The 22,914-nt window shown below is 35.4% G+C and overlaps 2 protein-coding genes and 4 non-coding genes across 6 annotated transcripts; 2 read left to right on the top strand and 4 right to left on the bottom strand.

The window, feature by feature from the left end:
* Positions 1 to 11,818: 11,818 nt before the first annotated feature.
* On the bottom strand, positions 11,819 to 12,474 carry Y48G8AR.3 (Origin recognition complex subunit 1; the record flags this gene model as incomplete). The annotated part of the gene is made up of 2 exons (NM_001392934.1): positions 11,819 to 11,999; positions 12,192 to 12,474. 2 exons carry the CDS (start codon positions 12,472 to 12,474, stop codon positions 11,944 to 11,946), a joined length of 339 nt encoding a protein of 112 aa, NP_001380020.1. The 3' UTR covers positions 11,819 to 11,943.
* A 1,874-nt stretch (positions 12,475 to 14,348) lies between these two features.
* Y48G8AR.2 (FYVE-type domain-containing protein) lies at positions 14,349 to 17,677 on the bottom strand. Its single transcript, NM_058437.8, has 9 exons — positions 17,547 to 17,677; positions 16,958 to 17,080; positions 15,948 to 16,053; positions 15,786 to 15,877; positions 15,495 to 15,634; positions 15,021 to 15,200; positions 14,914 to 14,974; positions 14,802 to 14,871; positions 14,349 to 14,614 (listed from the first exon to the last, which is right to left on the bottom strand). The coding sequence occupies exons 1-9, from the start codon at positions 17,672 to 17,674 to the stop codon at positions 14,495 to 14,497; spliced, it is 1,020 nt and encodes a 339-aa protein (NP_490838.3). The 5' UTR covers positions 17,675 to 17,677; the 3' UTR covers positions 14,349 to 14,494.
* A 2,616-nt stretch (positions 17,678 to 20,293) lies between these two features.
* Positions 20,294 to 20,342, top strand: Y48G8AR.4. Its single transcript, NR_049948.1, has one exon. It is a non-coding gene; the product is annotated as an Unclassified non-coding RNA Y48G8AR.4 (non-coding RNA).
* Positions 20,294 to 20,342, bottom strand: Y48G8AR.5. The gene has a single exon (NR_049947.1). It is a non-coding gene; the product is annotated as an Unclassified non-coding RNA Y48G8AR.5 (non-coding RNA).
* A 393-nt stretch (positions 20,343 to 20,735) lies between these two features.
* Y48G8AR.6 lies at positions 20,736 to 20,866 on the top strand. Its single transcript, NR_049946.1, has one exon. It is a non-coding gene; the product is annotated as an Unclassified non-coding RNA Y48G8AR.6 (non-coding RNA).
* On the bottom strand, positions 20,736 to 20,970 carry Y48G8AR.7. The gene has a single exon (NR_049945.1). It is a non-coding gene; the product is annotated as an Unclassified non-coding RNA Y48G8AR.7 (non-coding RNA).
* Between the last annotated feature and the right edge of the window lie 1,944 nt (positions 20,971 to 22,914).

The raw sequence follows: 22,914 nt of genomic DNA, 5'->3' as shown, positions 1-22,914 counted from the left end.
AATCTTTTGAAGTTATCGATTTTTTAAAAACTTAACAATATCGATTTTCAAACTATTTCAAAATTATTGATTTTTTCTAAAGTCTGGAAAGTTTATTAATGTTCGAAACTACTGATGACTGGAACTTTTTGCCAAAATTATTAATATTCAGAGCAGGGGTTTTTTGATTTGGCAAATTTATTTGTCGCCAAATTCGGCAAATCGGCAAATTGCCGGTTTGCCGATTTGCCGGAACTTTTCAATTCCGGCAATTTGCCGGTTTGCCGTTTGCCGGATATCAGATTTGCCGGAAATGTTTAGAGGGTTATTTTATAAGGCGGAAACACTTAAAACTGTGTCTTTTTGAATTTTTTTCGTTTCGTTTTTTCTACATATTTTCATAGAATTTGCTTCCTTTTCAAAATAGGTGTAGGAACATTCATAGCATGCGTACAATTTTGCCAAAAAAATAAGTGCGGAACCACAATTTGCAGGAAATGTTCAATTCCGGCAATTTGCCGATTTGCCGATTTGCCGGAACAAATCGTTTGCCGCCCACCTGATTCAGAGCAATTAAAAATATACCAAAAATCAATAATTTGATTTATCAAAAATATTCTTATTATTGATTTTTATCGATTTTATCGATTTTAATGAAAATCCACGTTGAAATTTTTTTTTTTTTTTGGACACAAAATTGTGTTAAAAAGTGTTTACATGGGGGTTTTTGAGTGGTCTTAAAATTTTAACACCGTCCCGCCTGCCGCCAGCCGATTCTATTCTGTTATCAGTTTTTAGGGCGGGTAGGAAGAGAGGAAAAGAGGTTTTGTCATGGAAATATGGAAATTTTTAGGCCAAAGAATAAAGTGTAAAGAGGGGAAAAGGTGAGAAGTCAACGAAAATATATCGGTTTTTTTGAGAAAAAAAAACGGTTGAAAGTGTGCTCGGTTGCACTAGGAAGAATTTTTTTCGAAATTTGGAAAATTAAAAAAATTAAAAAAGTGATTCGTGCCAAAAGCAATACCAAAAAAAAAAAACGAAAATGAGATAAATCAAAAAAAAGATTCCAATCTAAATTCGCATTCGCTTCTTCCGTCATTTTCGGTTAGTTTTCAATGACATTTCAATTTGTCAGCTGAAGGTTTTCATTTCAAACGTAGCCTAGAAATATAAGAGGTGGCCTAGAAAACATTGGATGACCTAGAAAAGATGTGATGGCCCAGAAATTTCTTGAGGATGGCTTAGAAATTACTTATATTGACTAGAAATTTTTAAGATCGCCTAGGGAGAATAGGTGGCCTAGAAATGACAAGGTAACCTAGAAAAAATATTCCGTAGCCTAGAAATACCTATGGTTACTCAGAAAACATGGGGAGGCCTAGAATACACATACCATGGCCGAGGAAACTCAAACTTTCCCATCTAAAACGTCTAAACTCAAAGAAAAAACTTTAAACTTCTAAAAAAAAGTAGTTTGGTGCTTTTTCTCTAGTTGTCAATTCTGACATGCATCACATAAAAAATTCATTGCAACTGAAAAAAGTTCAAAAGTTTTCGGATTTATTTTTTTTGTGATTTTCATGCATAAAATCCAGAAAACTAAAAATTAAAAACAGATTTAGGGGAAATTCTGACTTTTTCTCAATGCAGGGAATTTCTAGGTCACTAAATGAATTTCTAGGCCACCAAGTAAAAATTTAGGCCACCGAAAGAATTTCTAGGACATCAAGTGAAATTCTAGGACACCAAAAAAAATTCTAGGACACCAAGTCAAATTCTAGGTCAACAAGTGATATTCTAGGCCACCAAAAGATTCTAAGCCACGAAATCAAATTATAGGCCACCAAGTGATATTCTAGTCCACCAGAAAAAATTGTAGGCCACCAAAAAAAAATTCTAGGACACCAAAAAATTTTAGACCACCAAAAAATTCTAGGACACCAAAAAAAATTCTAGGACACCAACAAAAATTTTAGAGCACCAAAAAAACTTCTAGGCTACCAAAAAATTCTAGACCACCAAAAAAACTTCTAGGCTACCAAAAAATTCTAGGCCACCAAAAAAATTATAGGCCACCAAGTAAAAATTTAGGCCACTAAAGGAATTTCTAGAACATCAAGCAAAATTCTAAAAGGCCGAAAAAAATTCTAGACCACCAAGTGATATTCTAGGCCACCAAGTAAAAATTATAGGTCACCAAGTGATATTCTAGGTCACCAAAAAAATTCTAGGCCACGAAGTCAAATTCTAGGTCACCAAGTGATGTTCTAGGCCACTAACAAGGGAAGTCGAAAAACTGTACTCCGGACTTTGACATGCTATAGTTATTTTTCGATAAAAGAGTGAAAATAATGATCCCTCCAAAAAATTTAGCTGCCGCGGACCAGGTTCAGCAAAGTTATGACGTTTTGAAAGTGGCTGAAACACCCTTTTAAAAAATTTCAAAAATTTCAAAAAAAAAAAATTTTTTTTGAAAAGAGGAAAAAATATTTGTAAATTATTCCAAACAGTGAAAAACATATGCCATGCAAGTTTTAGCTCATAACTCTCAAGAAAGCCCAAAAATTAATCTACAAAAAAAGTAATTTTTGGAATTTTGCTCAAGATATGTAGATCAAGCAATGTGGTTTTTTGTCCGTGGGGAGAAAAAACGTGCATGATATACGTTTTTCACATTTTTGATTAAGTTACAATAGTTTTTATCAACTTTCAGAAAATTTTTTTTTTTTTGAAAATTTGAAAGTTTTTTTGCTAGGGTTTGGCCAATGAATTTTTTTCGGCACTTCCAAAACGTCATAACTTTGCTGAACCTGGTCCGCGGCAGCTAAATTTTTTGGAGGGATCATTATTTTTACTCTTTTATCGAAAAATAACTATAGCATGTCAAAGTCCGGAGTACAGTTTTTCGACTTCCCTTGTAAGAGAATTCCGAGGCTAACTCGATTTCTTTTTCTAGAAAAAACCTCTAACAGCACGTTTATAAACATGCATTTCCTCAATCCCTTCCCAGATTCTCTGCGTCTCTTCTCTCTGCTGCTGTTTTTTTTTTCGTGGCGATTTTTTGTTTGACCAATACGACGTCCCGTTTATCTCTGCGTCTCTCAGATTTCAGCACTATTGCTTGATGTCTCTATGGCTGCTTGTCTGACAGATAAGTGGACGAAACTTTTTTTTTGGCTGACTGGGTGCCACGTCATAAGAACGACGGGATTAACAGTTGAAAAGTGATGAAGTGGGTTTCTAGGCCATGAGTGTGTTTTCTAGGCCATCATGAAATTTCTAGGCCACCATTAAGTTTCTAGTCCTTGAAAAATTGTCTTAGGTCATCATGCATTTTCTAGGCCCCCTGAACATCCTAACAAATGAAAAAATTCTAGGCCACGTTGGGAAATTCAAGGCCAAAAATTGGAGTCATCGCGAGTTTCGTAGGCCTTTATCAATTTTCTTGGCCACCATAAAATTTCTAGGCCACCATGAAATTTCTAGGCCACCATGAAGTTTCTAGGCCACCATGAAATTTATAGACCACTATGAAATTTCTAGACCACTATGAAATTTCTAGGCCACCATGAAACTTCTAGGCCACCATGAAGTTTCTAGGCCACCATGAAATTTATAGGTCACTATGAAATTTTTAGACCACTATGAAATTTCTAGGCCACCATGAAGTTTCTAGGCCGCCATGAAACTTTCAGATCACGACCACCATAGCTGGAAAATGATGTTTCGAGAAAAATAGAAAAATAGTACTTTAACGGAATATCAAAGTGTCGTAGCTGATCGTGAGTAAATTGAAAAAAAAACATCGAAATCTAGGCCACGTGAGGGAATACTAGGCCATCAACGAATTTTGGTTCAAATTCAATTTTTACTTAGTAAAAATGATTAATAATTTCGCTACTGAAAGAAAAATTTCAAACAAAAAAAAATTCTACAAAAATAGGTTTTTCAAAATGAAAAAAAAAAGTTTTTAAAAAAGGGAAAAAAAATCCAAATAAAATAAGCTGGTTTCAATGAACTTTCCCTGCCAATTTCAGAAAAAAAAACCGGCGAAATTCGGCAAATTTCGAGAGAGTGTGAGACGCAGAGAAAAAGAGGAAAGTTAGGATACAGCTACCACACACACACAAGATTACTTAGTTACGGTCCGCTGAATGAGGTCAAGAAAATGAATATATAGTGGGGAAAAGTGAGAGAGTGCAGAGAAAACGAGACGGAGAAAAGTTTTGAGGGAAATGGGTGTACTGGAGACATAAAGGGATATTGTGAAAAAAAATTACTGCCGGCTAATTTTGGAAATTACTGGGAAAATTAGAAATCCGCCAAAAATTATTTTCACATATTTTCCGGTTTTGCAGATTGTTCCAATTATTCGGAAATCGTTAGGTTTTTCGAAAAATAAGTATATTCTAATATAAATTCAAATTTAGCTGTAAAGTTGTAAACTTTCAGAAAAAAATTTATCTATTTCTTTTTTTCCTCTATTCGTGTGTGTAAAAAAATGTAAAAAAAACGAATGCATTTTTTTTGACATTTTTCGACATTTTTTGTCATCAAATAAATAACCCCATGAATAAAAAATGTTCTTAAAATTTTTTCTGGCGTAATAAAAAATATCTTCAATTTTTTCAAAATTTGTTTAATCTATTGATGACATTTTTTTCAGAGTTTTTATCAAAAATCTGAAAGCGCAAAAAATATGGAAAAAAATATTTTTTGCCGGAAACTCGCCGGATTTTTCAAATATCTAGGTAGATTTTGAAAATTGCAAATTTGAAATTTTTCTTTAAAAAAAACCAAAAAAAAAAAACCATTTCTTATTAATTTGTTCAATGAAAATTTTAGAAAAAACGGTGACAGTAGGAGCCAAGGCAGGCACTCATGTACCTACGTGTACGACTTATTTCGAACTAAAATCAAGAGATGTGTACTTTGTGGTAGTAAAGCAAAATGGGAAATGAACGAGAAATAGATGAAAAGTGACGGGAAAAAGAGAGTAAAAGCACTTACCTACCAGTTCCCGAGAACGGATGAACATTTCCTTTTTTGTTAGGCTTTTTGGTTTTTTTTTTGAAAATTTTTGGGAAAAAAATGATGGCATAGTGTTCTGGAGTTTATTGTTTAAAAATTCTATAATTTTTGAAAAAAAAAACATTTTCAAAAAATTTGATGGCAAATTCAATTTTTTAAAAATTTTTTTCAAAACTTACAAAATTAAAGTTCGAAATTTTCAAAAAAAAAACTTGACTGACAAATCAAAATTTGAATTTTTCTAATAAAAAGATTAAAACTTATGGTGCAAAATTCTAAATTTTCAACTTCTGGTCAGCTAGAATTTATCAAAATTTCAACAAAAACGCAAAGTTTAAACCATTTTTCTCACTTCAAAGTGTAGAAAAATCAAGATGATGAGGAAAAAGAAGAAGATGAGGCAGTGAGTGTATTATGACCAAAAAAATGAATAGAGGAAAAGGAAAAAAGAACTGGTTTGTATTTCCGATATATATATTCTCTTCTTCTCTATTACCGACAGCTAGAAATACGACAAACAGACACACAGATTTTTTTCCAGCAAGTTTTCAAGTTCAAAAGTCAGTAGACCGAAAAACAATGTTCAAAAAAAAATCCAAAAATTTGAAAAAATCAATAAATGTAGAACAAGTCAAGAAATGGGCGGAGCCAAACAATCATCATTACTTATATAAAAAAAATACATGGGGATGTTACAATTGTAGTTTGTAGTTAGTGCTTTAGAGAAAAAATAGGTTTCTGTCTTTTTGGGTTGAAGTTGGTGGGGCCATATAGTCAGGGTACTGTAGTAGTACTGTAGGGGTACTGTAGGTATACGGTAGGGTTACTGTAGTTTTGGAAAAATTGACTTTCTGTCTTTTTAAGGGATATTGGTTCAAAGTTGGTGGGGGATATGGTCGGGGTACTGTAGGAGTACTGTAGGGGTACTGTAGTTTTGGAAAAATTGACTTTCTGTTTTTTGAAGGGGTATTGGTTTGGAGTTAGTGGGCGATACGGTCAGGGTACTGTAGTAGTACTGTAGGGGTACTTTAGGTATTTGGTAGAGTTACTGTAGTTTGGGAAATTTTGAGTTTAAAGCTTTTAAAGAGGTATTGGGTTGAGAGTGGGTGAAAGATATGTCAAGGTACTGTAGTGGTACTGTTGGTATATGGTAGGGTTACTGTAGTTGTAGAAAAATTGACTTTTTGACTTTTTTAATGAAATATTGACTTGAAGTTAATAGGGGGATTTGGTAGTACTGTAAGGGTCTTTTCTGAAATTTGAAATCCCGCCAAAAATTTTCCCAGAAATTCGAATTCCCGAAAGTTTCACAATAATTCGGAATTTTCTTAAAATGATCGAGAGAAATTCTGATTGTTGTTCTGAATGATTTTACTGAATGAAAATGAATTTGCTATAATTAAATGATTTATTCTGGTTAACAATATTTTTTCTACAGAGCCAATTTCAGGCCACGCCCATTTCTTGGCTCCAGAAATATATTGGCGTATTCTGAATTATCTAGAAGAAGAAAAGACACCGAAATTACAAAAGTTGAAAGAATTCGAACCAAGAAATGGGCGTAGCCTTTAAAAAATTTTACTGTAAATGTATATGATCTTTATGATAAAAGTCTGAAAACATTATTCAAACAAGTTAAATAGGCTCCTCTCACTACTTGGTTTTTTTTTGTTATTTTGCATTTATTATTTTTTGTTTTAAAGAAGGTTAAGCTTAAACTTCGAAAAATTAAAAAAAAACTATTTTGAGATTCAAAAAATCTGTTCAATAAATTTACAACAAAAAAACTTAAAAAATAATATTTATCCGTAGAGTTCCTACCTGAAAATGCTCAATATCAACCACAAAAAATATTTTGATGCTAAAAAAATTTCAGAAAAATGGTAAGGTTTCTAGACTATTCCAATTTGGAAAAATACAAAAAAAAAACTAGCTGAAACTAATGGAGGTTCAAAAAATCAAGAGGTACAGTCTATTTTCTGCAACAACTACATAGATGGGGATCAATGACCAGCAATTTGTCAATAGAAGAAGAAAAATTGCAGGAGAGAGTGACTGGATTCGGATGCAGTGAATGCAAGAGAATAAAGTACTGAAGAACTTTTTTGGTACAATTTAATTAATTTCAAAAGAAGTAGGAGTTATATCGTAGTCGCAAAAAAAATTTCAAAATTTACAGAAAACTGAAGCTTCACGTGGCGTCAGGCTGTCTCATCACGGTTTGATCTGAAAAAAAATGCGGGAATTTTTTGCCCAAAAAATGTGACGTCAGCACGTTCTTAACCATGAGAAATCAGTTGAAAACTCTGCGTCTCTTCTCCCGCATTTTTTTGTAGATCAACGTAGATCAAACCGAAATGAGAAAAGCTTCACTAAACTTTTTTTTAGCTTTCTTATATATGTTTTGGTTTTTTTTGGATTAAAAAAAAACAACAAAAAACAACAAAGGGTTTGATTGTTTGTTTGATTTTTCTTGCGAAATTTTAATATTTTTGTTTTTTGTTACAAAATTAAAAAACAAAATATATTTTATTGTTTTCTAATGGATTTTTTTTTTAAATTAAAAATTTAGTGGTTTTTTTCGGTTTTTTTGGATTCTCAGAATTTACAAAAGTAATAATGCCTAAGCCTAAGTCTCAGCCTCAGCCGAAGCCTAAGCCTAAGTCTAACTGACGCCAAGCCTAAGCCTAAGCCTAAGCCTAAGCCTAAGCCTACGCCTATACTAAAATCTAAGACTAAGTCTAAGCCTAAACGTAAGCAAAAAACTAAGCTTAAGCCTAAGCCCAAGTCTAAGCTTTTTTGGATTCTCCGAATTAACAAATTACCTGACCATAAATTAATTCAATTCTCCGCCGCGCGCGCGTTTCCAGATATAAATTTCTGCAATTTCCCTCACACATCCGTATAGAAAATGAGGCGAAAAGTGATGGAATTGGAGGGGAATTGTCTTATTAGAAGACAAATGAATGACTTTTGGAAAAAGAAGAAGGACAACTGACAGGGAGATGGAAGAACCAAGGAAGGTCATTTTACAAGCAGGAGGAGGAGTTGGAATGCAATTAAGGGAGAAAAATGAAGTGGAGTTGAGGGATGGCCTAGAAAAATAAAAAGTTCTTCCACCAATTTTTTGTAGTCCTGGAGGCTCATCGCATATTTTGAAACTTTTAGTATAATTTTTTGAAGTGTAAACTACTTTTTTTTTTCAATTTTACTAAACTTTGGGCACTTCCAGAGCGCAAAAAAAAAATAACAAAAAAATTTGGAACATTTTTAATAAATTATTTATAAACGAAAGAGCCAAAACCTAGTAGTTCTACTCCAAAAGTAATTAAAATTCAATAAAACCTGACAAAATTTGAGGTGGGGGGAGCCGTAAAAAATGAAACAGTTTCAATGGAATGTTTACATTGTAAAACGTGAGTCACAGTGCAAAGGGGGAACTGGAATAAAAAAAATTTGAAAACCTGTGTGACCTATGGTTCAGAAAATCTATGAAATTTTGAGAAAAATAAATTCAAAATAATTTTTTCAACATTTTCTAAAAAATTCAAATTTTGAGTTTGTTGCAAATTCTTTAAAAAAGATATATTTCAATTTAGCGCCGAAATTATGGAAAATTCAAATTTTAAATTAGCGCCAAATTTTTTGAAAAATACAAATTTCAATTGCGTGTCAAAATTATGGAAAATTCAAATTCCAATTTAGCGTCAAAATTTTTAAAAAATTCAAATTTCAATTAATGCCGAAATTTCTTTTAAAAATTTCAAAACTCGCACCGAATTTGAGTTAAAAATTCAAATTTCGAGTTTGTACTAAATTCTTTAAAAAATTCGAATTTCAAATTAGCGCTAAAATAATTGAAAAATTGGAAATTCAACTCCGCTCCAGAATTATGGAAAACTCAAATTTGAGTCTTGCGCCAGTGTTTAAAAAAATTTAAATTTAGTGCGAAATTCTTGAAAAGTTCAATTTCGCGCCATATTTTGTTCAAGAAAAAGTGAAATTTAAATTTTTCGAACAATTTTCGAACATATACTATTTTAAAAATGAGCAAAAAGTGCTGTCAATTTAGGCCAAAAAATCCAAAAAGTAAAAAAAATTCCTCATATCTCAGCTGCGAAGCTATTTCTAGAAACTGTCAGCAAGAGACACAGGTATAAAAATAAAAAAGAGCACACAGAATTCTATGTGCTCTTTGAGAAATGGAAAGAGGAGACGGATGGTATTTTTATTGACATAGGCCAAGTTAAGTTGCGAGAATCGTTGGGGAGAGAGGGAGTTAGCAAAGGAGAGACACAGGGGTAGAAATAAAATTTAAAGGTGCAGGTGCAAAATTAGAAAAACTGGCTGAATATAATGCTAGTTGCAAATATTAAATAAATGTTAAGTGGAAAAATAACAATAAGATGAAATAAAAACATCACGTCGTGTCAGGCGGCCGAATTACGGTTTGATGTACAAAAAATGCGAGAATTTTTTGCCCAAAATATGTGACGTCGGCACGTTCTTAACCATGCGAAATCAGTTGAGAAGTATGCGTCTCTTCTCCCGCATTTTTTGTAGATCAAACCGAAACGGGACAGCCTGATTGATGAATCAAAAAAAATTTGGCGCGAATAAATTTAAAAGATTCAAAAAATTTAGCGCAAAGAAATTAAAAAATTCAATTTTCCAGAAATTTTGGCGCAAAAAATGCAATTCAGAGTAACATTTTTCAAAATTTCTGGTACGAAATTAAAAATTAAAAATTTAATTTTTCAAGACTGTTGGAGCAAAATTCGAATTTCTATTTTTAAAAAATATAGCGCAAAATTAAAATTTTCTGACAAAGTTCTGACAATAAACGCAAAATAGTGAACATGGCATTTTCCTTAGTGAGCACACAATTGGTAGCTAGGGGCAACAAGGACCACTTGGCTCAACTAGAGAAGAAAGCTATTTCAATAAATGGAAAAATGGAGGAAACAACCGGAAGTTTAGTTTTTTTTTTGCAAAAACTTACAAATTCAAGCGAAGTCGATGCACCAGGTTTTTGGTCAAGTTTAGCAGCTTTTGTTTATAGAAAAAAAAAATGTTGTCAGTTGACAAATTTTTTAAAACCCCAAAAATATTCGAGAAAAAACTGCCAATATTAAATAAACTATTTTGCCCGATGCACCATGTCTTTCAGTAACTAATAAATTCAAAAAGTTGCAAAAAAACATTACAAGTGTCTGTTTTATTTTTAAAAAATCCTATGAATAATATTTATTTTTTCAGAAAAATTAATAATAGGTGATTCATTTTTGTTTCAATTTTTTATTTCATGATTCAGAATTGAGGGGAAAATGTCAGCAAATGTTTTTTTGTATTCCATAGAATATAGAAATTAATTTTAAAAAAAACTAGTTTTAGAGGGTTAGAAGCATTTGTGTACAGGTCAAAACTTTTTTCTTGGCCTAAAAAAATTATGGCCTAGAAAATACGTGGTGCCAGGCTGTCTCATAACGGTTTGATCTACAAAAAATGCGGGGATTTTTTGCCCAAAAAATGTGACGTCAGCACATTCTCAGCCATGCGAAATCAGTTGAGAACTCTGCCGCATTTTTTGTATATCTACGTAGATCACCACGTGTATGTATGGATATATGGCCTAGAAAACCAAATTTTGAAAGAAAATTCAAAAAATATCTGGAATTTCTTTCTGACAAAAAATAGTACTGAAAGAGTGACTTCTCCAAAAAAAAAGAAGGCTGAACAAACAAATATGGAAATTGGTGTAGGGGCAGGAGAGAACCGAATATGTTAATAAATAATAAAATACATATACAAATGCTCCTTTTTCGGGAGACTTGTCTTTCCCACTCTGCGTCTCTCTCCCTCTCTCACTGTGCACACCTGCGTCTCTTAGCAGAGTCATTGTCTCTTGTCGGGTGGGAAGGTGAAGGGTTAGTGTCCACTTGATTTTGGTTACTTTTGGAGGGGTTAGTACTTTGGATTACATATGGCCTAGAAACCTCAATTTTGACTTAATCTATGAACTAGGATCAAGCGCGGGAGAGTATGGAAGATATGTGACGTCATCAATGGCCTATAATTTTTTAATGACAGTAGAAAAAATTTTTTTTTTGGGATTTTTGAAATAAATAGTGTAGTTACAAAGGCAGTGGTACGCTGACTTGAAAAAACGAAGAAATTGCTACTTTTCAGGTAGGACTTTTTTTGCTACTTGAAAATAACCAACCTAAAATAACTTCCAAACGTTTTGATGATACCATTAAAAAAACGTGTTTTTTTTTTGGGTTTTTTGAAATAAATAGCGAAGTGAGTGTTACAGTAGATAGTAACAGAGTTACAGGGAACTGAACAGCTTTATGAAATAAAAAAGAATCGCTCCATGTGATTTCACCATACTTTTGAATTTTTGAAAAACATAGCTTTTGCTTATTTTCTGAATAAAAAAGAATGACTCCATATGATTAGACAGATGCCGCTTCCTCAGAGGAAGCGGCTTAGAAATCTGAATAGTATTTTATAGTTACAAAGACGTTGGTACATCTATCTGAAAGAACAAAACATTTGCTATTTTTTCAGGAAGGACACTTTTTTGCAACTTGGCCGCAAGTGATGTCATGTGTGGCCTAGAAATATTTGCGGCCACCAGTTGAAGAAAAATTGCCTGAGCTGTAAAGTAGTGAAATCATTTTTGGCATAGAAAAGTTCACAACCGTTTTGAAATTTTTTTCATAGGATTATAGAAATCTTTTCTGACTAAGAATGGAAGAACAATGACGTCATCCATGGTCTAGGAGCCTTGTGATGTCATCAATTTGAAAAAATTGTTTATTACGTCGTTCGAATTCAAATTTTTTTAATAATAAGTCACCGGATATGATTAAAATTGTTCTTCAAAAACCTAAAGTAGTTTAGAATATTTGAAAAAAAAATGCAAAATTAAACTGAAATAATCCAATCGTATTCGGGAATCTCGTCCTCCTCGTCAATACTGTCTGAAAATTATTGAGAAATCATTAAGAAGTAGGAAAAAATCTAGGGTAGTTGAAATATGTGGAAGTTAAAATTCCAGGGAATTTTTGAACTAGCCGATTTTGGGTTAATTTTTTTAGACTAAAATTGAAACAAACGGCTAAAATTCTCGTGTAGTTAAAATCCCAGGAATCAATATTCTCGGGAATACTTACACAGTCGAATATTAGCCAATTCGATAAATTTGAAAACCTTTGTTCCATTCCTCAAACCACACAGCTCCTTCACATAAATTGAGCCCTCAAAACATCGTTGATTCCCGTTTTTAAAAGAAGCGATACACGAAATTTTAAGGATTCCATCCATGAGAGCTTGCTCGGAAATCCGCGGGAATTTGAAAATTTCGTTGACTTTTTCCACGTCCTGGTTGGGCATCGCACGGCGTTTTTGTGATTTGTGTCGCATTGCAGATCGACTGCATTTACGGCGGAATTCCATCTTTTTAGGTTTAATAATTTTTGTTTGAAGAATACAACTTCTACAGTGCCCCTACAGTACCCTAATCTGTATCCCTAAAGTAACCCTATAGTGTCCCTACAGTACCCCCACAATATCCCTACAGTACCCCTACAGTACCCCTGCAAAACCCTTACAATATTCATGCAACACACTACAGTACTCCTACAGTACCCCTACAGTACCCCTTCAGTACCCTCTACAGTACCCCTAGAGTACCCATAATCTGTGTCCCTAGAGTACCCCTACAGTGTCCTTACAGGACCCCTACAGTACCCGTACAGGATCCTAACTTGTGTCCCTACAGTACTCCTACAGTATCCCTTTAGTGCCCCTACAACACCCTGCCCCTACAACACCCCCACCTCTACAGTACCCTTGCAGTACCCCTACAGTATCCTAATTTGTGTCCCTACAGTAGCCGTATAGGGTTCCTACAGTACCTCTACAGTATTCTTACAGTGTCTCTACAGTACCCCCTATAATATCCCTACAGTACCCCTACAGTACCCTAGCAGTACCCCTACAGTACCCTAATTTGTGTTCCTACATTAAATCCTACAGCGCCCCTACAGTACCCCTACAGTATCCTTACAGTACCCCTAGAGTACCCCTACAGTACCCCTACAGTACCCCTTCAGTACCCCCTACAGTACCCCTAGAGTACCCATAATCTGTGTCCCTAAAGTACCCCTACAGTGTCCTTACAGGACCCCTACAGTACTCCTACAGTACCTCTACAGTACCCTTGCAGTACCCCTACAGTATCCTAATTTGTGTCCCTACAGTAGCCGTATAGGGTTCCTACAGTACCTCTACAGTATTCTTACAGTGTCTCTACAGTACCCCCTATAATATCCCTACAGTACCCCTACAGTACCCCTTCAGTACCCCTACAGTACCCTAATTTGTGTTCCTACATTAAATCCTACAGCGCCCCTACAGTACCCCTACAGTATCCTTACAGTACCCCTAGAGTACCCCTACAGTACCCCTACAGTACCCCTTCAGTACCCCCTACAGTACCCCTAGAGTACCCATAATCTGTGTCCCTAAAGTACCCCTACAGTGTCCTTACAGGACCCCTACAGTACTCCTACAGTACCTCTACAGTACCCTTGCAGTACCCCTACAGTATCCTAATTTGTGTCCCTACAGTAGCCGTATAGGGTTCCTACAGTACCTCTACAGTATTCTTACAGTGTCTCTACAGTACCCCCTATAATATCCCTACAGTACCCCTACAGTACCCCTGCAGTACCCCTGCAGTACCCGTACAGGATCCTAACTTGTGTCCCTACAGTACTCCTACAGTATCCCTTTAGTGCCCCTACAACACCCTAATCTGTGTCCCTATAGTCTCCCTACAGTACCCCTATAGTGTCCTTACAGTACCCCTAGAGTACCCCTACAGTAACCCCTACAGTATCCTCATAGTGCCCCTACAGTACCCCTACAGTACCCCTACAGTACCCCTGCAGTACCCGTACAGGATCCTAACTTGTGTCCCTACAGTACTCCTACAGTATCCCTATAGTGCCCCTACAGTACCCTAATCTGTGTCCCTACAGTATCCCTACAGTACCCGTGAAGTACCCCTACAGTACCCCTACAGTACCCCTACAGTACCCCGTCCACATACCTCCAAATGCACAAACTCCTCAAACTCGGGTCTCCGTCCCTTCTCCTTTTCCGATCTGATCACCATAACGTGTACGGCCAAGTATCCCCGGTTACGGTCGTAGTGGAGCACGGCCTCCACAAATTTTCTGGGGTCCCTACAAAAAATGTTTTGTAGCTGCAGTACCTACAGTACCCCGGTACCCAAAAACCCAAGAAAAACCCCGGAAAAAAGAGACGCTTCATTGATTGTTTCATACTGATTTTGTGAGACACAAATATGGGGTTGGGGAGATCAAAATAAGCACAGAAGGTGGGCGGAGGAGGGACATGGGACATCGAAACAAAAATTATAAAAATAGGTATTAAAAAAAATAAAGTTTCAGCACTTGCTGAGCTGAAACGTTGGGACGGTCGCCTCGCTCTGGCGGCGAAGCTTTCCAGACCTTCGGGAACCTTCGAAAGCACTGCGGCGACGCTCAACTTGGGGTATTTGGATAGTCTGGAAAAAATTGATTTCTGGTGACGTCATAAATCTCAAGACCAGCAGTGGAAGAGAAATGACGTCATTTTTTCCGAATCTAGGCGCTCGTGGAAGAGAAATTACACAACACCTCTCAAAATTTGGTGGACGTGGAAGAGGAATGACGTGACTCTTCCCCAAATCCTAGGCCGCGCCTGACACTTACCGAATCTTCTGGAACTCCGCTCAATGGAGTACTGGACATTGGCCTTGGCGCCGGACTTCCAATCGCTTCTCTGTAATTTTTTTTCTTTTTTTTTAAATTTCCAAAATCCCACCTTGGATGCAACGCCCGTAGGGAATCATTTGGAGCTGCTGGAGAATTTATGCTGATATTTGCTGAAATCCCAAATACTTTTTCTATTCTCCTAAAAAAGTCCCCTACAAGAATTGGCGGACGAGAACGATCGCGGACTTCTCGGCGACGGAGATCCTCCCCAGAATTTTGGAGAGAAATTTGAGTTGCCGCCGGCTGATTGGACTAGGCCGGGCTCTTCGTCGGGGACACTGAGGTAGCTGGTTTGGATTGCGGGGAGGGTTAGGTTTCGTTTGTATGGCGCTTTTCCTGAAAATTTTAACTAATTTTATTTAAAAAATCGATAATTTATACGAAAAATCGATAATTTAAATGAAAATTTGATAAATTTTAAAAAATCGATAACTTTCGAAAAATCGATAAATTTTTGAAAAATTGATCGTTTTCAAAATAATCGATAATTTATTAAAATCGATATTTTCAAAGAGAAAAATCGATAATTTATGAAAGAAAAAGCGATAATTTTTTGATTTTTGGACTAAAAAATCATTAATTTTTCGAGTTTTGTCACAAAAAATCGATAATCTATGTGACGTCACCCACCTTTCACCGCCGGCGGTGTGGCGGGAATTTGAACTGAATTTCGTTTTTCCGAAGATTTCATGACATTTAGCAACTGTTCAGATGTCTTTTCGGCTTCATCAGATCCTTGAACCCACTCATTTTTTGCGGCGGATAGTTCTCTGAAAAACTTGACATTTTAGGCCACGCCCCTTTCTTGGTTATCGGGAATCGGAAGATTATTTTTTCGGGAGAAATAGAAACGTGGGTTTTTAACCGAATTTTTATTTATTTTTTATTGAATTTTCCGTTTTTAGGTTTTCACATACATACCGCTCACTATAGCAAACTGTGCAGAGGCTATATTTCTGTGGATTTTGTGCACTTCCACTAGAGACCGAGTGAGCGCATTTGTCACAGATGTGCTGGAAATTTTTTTTTAGCTGTGGCCTAGAGAAGCATTGATAAAAGAGTTTTTCTCGGCCAAATAATTACCGAAGAGCATTTTTTGCACTTTGTCCCACTATTGAGGATGTATCCCAATGTGCATTGGCACGTGGAGCACAAGCGATTATTCCATTTTGGAAGCGGGGAAGTTCGTCTGGAAATTATTGATTTTCTATGAAAAAATCGATAAATTATTGATTATTGGAAATTTGAATCGATTTGAAAATCGATAAATGTTGAATTGTGAAGTATTGATAATTTATCGGTTTCTGACAAATTGCCGTTTATTGATTTTTGAAATATCAAACTGAATTTTAAGTGACTAATTGAAAATCGATAAATTATTGATTTTTGTTAATACTAGAGATTGCCAAAAATCTATTTTGAATTTTTATTTTAAAAAGCCAATGAATTTTAAAATTTTTAGAAAATTTAAAATTCTAAAAACATTCAGAAATGTTAAAATTCTAAAAAAAATCGATACGTTAGTGATTTCTTTAAAAAACTTTTTTTTCAAATCGATACCCGCTTTTCACGCGGTTCTGGCTTCCCTCATAAATTGAAATGGAAGAGTTTGCCGAACTAGGCCATTTTAGCTCGGCCATATCTGGTGTAGATTTACGGCGCGTTGCGTGTCGCGTCGCGGCTCGATTTTAGTTGTAAAACTAAATGTATTTTTCCGTGTGGAGTACACGACTTTCCGGCAGGCGATTGTCAATGGAGCGCGAAATTGTTTTTTGAGGAAGGCTAGATAGAACACCGTGGCTTTTCAAAAAAAATTATATATCGAATTTTATTAAGAAAAAAACCAATGATCAACATTTTTACAAACGTTATTCAATTTTTCATTTGAAAATCGATAAATTCTTTTAATTTTGCTCATTGACTTCAAAAAAATCGATAATTGGTAAATTTTCAAAAAAAAACAATTTTATTCGCCATAAATTATCGTTTTCCACACAAATTTTTCTTCGAACTGCAAGTTTTCAAAAAATCAATTCTTTATTGATTTTTTACAACTATCGATTTTCCCTCCCCAAATCAAATGACTCAATTACCCATGCGACACATTTCCCGGCGACGAGAGTCCACTTTCCGAAGATTCCGAGCCGGCGACGGAACTTGCTCGGCGTTTCTCTTGCAGGCTTGTTTTTTTGATAGCAACGCACGTGGATAGGCTTCTGGAAAAAAAATCAATAAATAATCAATGATCGACGTTTACATGTGGTGTCAGAGTCATTTTGGATTGATCTAAGTTGATCTACAAAAAATGCGGGAATATTTTTCCAGAAAAGTTGTGACGTCAGCACGCTCTTAACCATGCAAAATCAGTTTAGATGCTTGCGTCTCAATTCCCGCATTTTTCGAAGATCAAAACGAAATGGGACTTTCTGACTACACGTGTTCGCATGGCTAAGAACGTACTGACGTCACATTTTTTGAGCAAAAAAATCCCGCATTTTTTGTAGATCAAATCGTAATTGGGACAGCTTGACGCCACGTGCGTTTACAAAGTGATCCCCGCGCGTCGGTAAATACAGAAAATCGATAAAATATTGATTTTTTGGAAATTTCAGAAATTTTCCGATAATCCAAAAATCCCGTATTGATTTTTAAAGTTTTGAGAACTTAGATAATTTCACCTACCTTATTCGATTCTGCTCGGATTGCTGAAATTCCAGATCCTTCTCCAAAACACTCCGAATCGCTCGTTGCTCTTCGATGCTGAGCTCTTTTATCGAGTTGTTCAATGCATCAAGTGTGCTATTTTCCATATTCTGAAATTTTAACGAAAAAAACGTTTTTTTTCAAAAATTAAGAGAAATTTTATAGTAGTCATTGGTCAAAAATAAAGGAAAACTTCCGGTCTTTTGAAATCTATCGGATGTGCGTAATTGAAAGATGAAAAGGTTCTTTGAATTGAGAATTGATTGGGGGATTTTCAAGGAAAACATAATATTTTTCTCAGGAATTAGGATTTCAAAAATGACAACAAAAAAACCAAAAGATCAACGATTACTGTCAGGCTGTCCCATTACGATTTGATCTAGAAAAAATGCGGGAATTTTTTGCCCTAAAAAATGTGACGTCAGCACGTTCTTAACCATGCAAAATCAGTTAACAACTCTGCGTCTAAATTCCCGCATTTTTTGTAGATCAACGTAGATTAAACCAAAATGAGACACTCTGACACCACGTGATTACTCTAATGAAAAGGGGAAATTCCATCAAAAATTCCAAAAAAAAATTGTCCACGTGGAGTACACGGCGATTATTCAAATATTTTTCATTAAACAGTTTTTAACAAATCTTTTCCACGAGGAGTACACACATATTTTTGAAATATTTTTTTGTGAAAATTTCCAAAAAAATTAATCACAATAGTTTTTTTATTTATTATTTGAGCGTGTTTTTCTTCAAAATTACTGAAAAAATTTTCAAAATTTTCGAAAAACACGTAGTGTCAGGCTGTCCCATTACGATTTGATCTACAAAATATGCGGGAATTTTTTTCCCAAAAAAATTTGACGTCAGCTCGTTATTAACCATGCGAAATTAGTTGAGAACTCTGCGTCTAAATTCCTGCAGTTTTGTAGATCTACGTAGATCAAACCGAAATGAGACACTCTGACACCACCAAAAATTCCAAAAAAAATTGTCCACGTGGAGTACACGGCGATTATTCAAATATTTTTCATTAAACAGTTTTTAACAAATCTTTTCCACGAGGAGTACACACATATTTTTGAAATATTTTTTTGTGAAAATGTCCAAAAAAAATTAATCTTGCCCGGAGTATATGAAGCGAACTTTCTTTTTGGCCAAGAAAGGGGCGGAGCATAAAAAGCTACTCTTATTTAGTTGCGGTCCACGTAGACTACACAATACTTTTATTATTTTTTATTAGAGCGCGTTTTTCTTCAAAATTACTGAAAAAATTTGCCATTTTCAAATTTTTCGAACAACACGTAGTGTCAGGCTGTCCCATTACGGTTTGATCACCAAAAATGCGGGAATTTTTTCTCTAAAAAATGTGACGTCAGCACGTTCTTAACTATGCGAAATCAGTTGAGAACTCTGCGTCTTTTCTCCCGCATTTTTTGTAGATCAAGGTAGATCAACGTGAAAAAAAATTTAAAATTAAAATTTTCAACTTTAAAGGCGCATAATCAAACTTTAAAAAATCGATATCGGAGAAAAGGTGTCAAAAATAAATTTCCCACCGAAAATGTTATGTGGAATGCATAAAAATCGACTGACACACTCTCTCTCTCTCCATCATAAAATATCGAAAAAAAACGGAATGAAAAAAAGAAAAAAAAAGAAAAAAGAGTGCGGCAGAACTGTGAAGCTGCTGCTTCTCTTTTTTTTTTTTGAAATGCAATTTTTGATCGGCAAATATGCAAATTTTTAATATGGGAGCAGATTTCTCCGAAAAAATTTACAAAAAAAAACAAGGAAAACAAACAAATTTTCAGGAGGCCTCACGTGCCATAGGAATTAGGTATAAGGGGATACGAATTTTCCGCGAATTTGCGTCCCCCAAATTTTAAATTCCGTGGTGTCTCACTATTATTTTCTTTTTTTTTTTCAAATTATTAGTTATTTTGTAGTCCCGATGTTCCGATTTTCTCAGTTAAAAAGTTTTGAAAACGAGAAAAAACGGCTAAAAATAAGGAGACCTCACGGAACTATAGGGATGAAAAATTTGTAGGACATTGATCTCCGAGATTTTAACGAAAAATTAGTTTTTTTTTTAACTTTACAGATTCCAAAAAAACGCGAAAAAATGTTAGATCTGGAAAATTCGAGAATTGGAGGATACAAATTTACGGAATAAAAATAATTAGTCAAATTTTATTGGAGAATTCGTTTTTCCAGAAATTGCACTCCGTGGTGACTCGCTGTTTTTTTTCGGCCAGTTTTGAATTTTTCGATTTTTGAAAAAATGTTTTTTAACTTTAATACTTTTAAAATTTTGAATAATTGAGAAAAAAAAGTTGGAGGCCTCACAATTCTCTGGGATGCGATATTTGGAGATACAGATTTCTGATTTTTATTGTTGGTGGATCCATGTCTACGGAAGTCGGGTTTTCAGAATCTGTAGTTTCTCTAATATGAAAAAAGGTTTTGAAGGTTTTATTGTCAATTTTAGAGACTCAGATCAACATTTGAAATCGCTAAAGTTCTTGGGAATGAGATAATCGGTGTGTGAAACAAATTCCCGGGAAAAAAGACGCAATTTTCAGTGAATTTGTTTCCAGTGAATTTTGATCTTCAAAATCCGAGGTGTCTCGTAAATTTTTCGTTAAATTTTCAAACCAGAAATAAAATTAGAAAAAGTCAAATAAAAAAGGAAATCTTCTTTCGACGTGCGGCAGGAAAAGGATTATCCGAGTGCATCATCACCACTGAAAGCCCTCAAAAATTGATATTATTATAAAAAGGAAAGATGGCGAGATAGTGTTGGAACTTAAGAGACGCAGAGATTCCGATAGATAATCCGATATTATAGAGCCAAAAGAGGTGTTAGTCAGTGTTTTTGGATTAGGAAAATATCAGAGTTTCTGCGAAAGGAAAAACATGAGATTCGAGGTTTTTGGCCTGTGGCCTAGAAACCCATTGCTGGCATAGAAATCCTCGGAAGGCCTAGAAATCCATTGCTGGCCTAGAAATCCTCAAATGGCCTAGAATTACCCAGGTGGCCAAGAAATCCCCAGGTGGTCTAGAAATCCTCAGATAGCACAGAAATTTTCAGATGGCCAAAAAATCCTCAAATGGCCTAGAAATCCTCAGATATCCTAGAAATCCTCAAAGGGCCTACAAATCCTCTGAAGGCCTAAAAATCCATTGCTGGCCTAGAATTCCCCAGGTGGTCTAGAAATCTTCAGTGGGCCTAGAAATCCTCAGATATCCTAGAAATCCTCAGATGGCCTAGAAATCCACAGATGGCCTAAAAATCCATTGCTGGCCTAGAATTCCCCAGGTGGTCTAGAAATCTTCAGTGGGACTAGAAATCCTCAGATATCCTAGAAATCCTCAGATGGCCTAGAAATCCACAGATGGCCTAAAATTCCCCAGATGGCCTAGAAATCCTCAGATGGCCTAGAAATCCTCAGATGGCCTAGAATTCCCCAGGTGGCCTAGAAATCCTCAGATGGCCTAGAAATCCTCAAATGGCCTAGAAATCATGAAATGGCCTAGAAATCCTCAGATAACCCAGAAATTTTCAGATGGCCTTGAAATCCTCAGATGGCCTAGAATTCCCCAGGTGGCCTAGAAATCCTCAGATGGCCTAGAAATCCTCAGATATCCTAGAAATCCTCAGATGGCCTAGAAATCCTCAGATGGCCTAGAAATCCTCAGATGGCCTAGAAATTATCAGATGGCCTAGAAATTATCAGCAGGCCTTGACAATCCGATAAATTAAAGCTTAATGTGGTCTAGGAGTGAGGCCTTGCTTTGACCCGCGGCCTAGGTTTTCCCAAGGTGGCCGAGGTTCATCTTTTCTTCCCACATAGTTTACAAATCTAGTGGTGGCCTAGATTACTATTTTCAAGGAAATTAATCTATTTTGCGGACATAAAAATAGTATTCCAAAATTGGATTTTGTTTTTTTTTTTGCTGCGTGGCCTAGAAAACATTTCGGCCAGATATGATTTTTTATTGTGTTTGGGACACCACACCACTAATGCATATGACGAAAAAGTACAAATTTTGAATATCTGGAATATTATTTTTATTATTGAAACCGGGAATAAGACATTTTGTAGTTGTCTGAGGAGGAGACCGGAAAATTAAAAATCTCATGTGATATTTATTTTTATAACATTCTGATGGGATTATATATATATGGCATTTGTGAGCTGTTTAGGGACTAGATGCTCCACGTGGAAAATAATAAAAACCATGAGAGACCTCACAAAACAAGGAGAACGGGAGTTTGGAGTGCACAGATCCGTGAAATTTATACAATTTATTAAAAGCTCAAAATCCATTCAATTTCCGGGAATTTGGGTTTTCAAAATTTTTCATCCCCGGGACCTGTGGTGACTCCAAATTTTTGCACTGATTTTGGCTGGTTCTATAGTGAATTTTTCTTAAAAATTAGGGGTTTTTTTTTCTAAAAATTCATTACAAACTCCCACAAAATGGCAAAATTCCAATTGGGGACACCCCACTAAATATGGAATTTGGGGAAGATACTCTGCGAATCTGCTTCTTCAAAAATTTTCCTCCCACAAGCACGTTGTGACACTAAAAAACGTTTTCTATGAGTTCAGCAGGTTTTCAGGGACTTTGAAGCATATTTCTTCGGTGTAAAACTTCAAAAAATCCAGAAATCAAGTGTTTTCTATATTTATTTTTTATCACATGAAATTCTCACACACCCTACTCCGGATTAGTGATAACATGGAAATCAGAAAAAAACGAATAAAATGAAGAATTATCACGTGTGCTCTATGGCAACCAGCCGACTGAAAACTGAAAAAAAAAGACGAAGAAAAAGGGAGCCGGAGCGGATAATCATAGGATTTGACAGCAAGTAAACTAATGAGAAGAGAGGGATAGTGTGAGAGAGAGGAAAAAAAGGATTTTGAAGAATTAGAAATGAGATTTGGTCTTGGGATTTTGGAATTTATGTGCTCCTAATGTCATCAAACAACTGATAGATTAAGTCCAAGTATAATCATCATTACCTATATATAAAAAATAGTGTCCGTTTGTTAAGTAGTAACGTCATAGCTTACAAAGACAAGGCGTTTGCGGCTGTTGGAGGGATATTAGTTTGGGCTTAGTAGTGGGATATGGTCGGGGTACTGTAGTAGTACTGTAGAGGTACTGTAGGAGTACGGTAGGATTACTGAAGTTTAGGAAAAATTGTGTTTTAGTCTTTTGAAGAGATATAGGTTTGTGGTTAGTAGTGGGATATGGTCGGGGCACTGTAGTAGTACTGTAGAGGTACTGTAGGAGTACTGTACATATTTTGGCGGGAAATTCGAATTTTAATTAT

The sequence above is a fragment of the Caenorhabditis elegans genome, chromosome I, assembly GCF_000002985.6.
Source record: "Caenorhabditis elegans chromosome I".
NCBI classification, from domain to species: Eukaryota; Metazoa; Nematoda; class Chromadorea; order Rhabditida; family Rhabditidae; genus Caenorhabditis; species Caenorhabditis elegans.
This window is presented reverse-complemented; position numbering and strand designations above follow the sequence as displayed.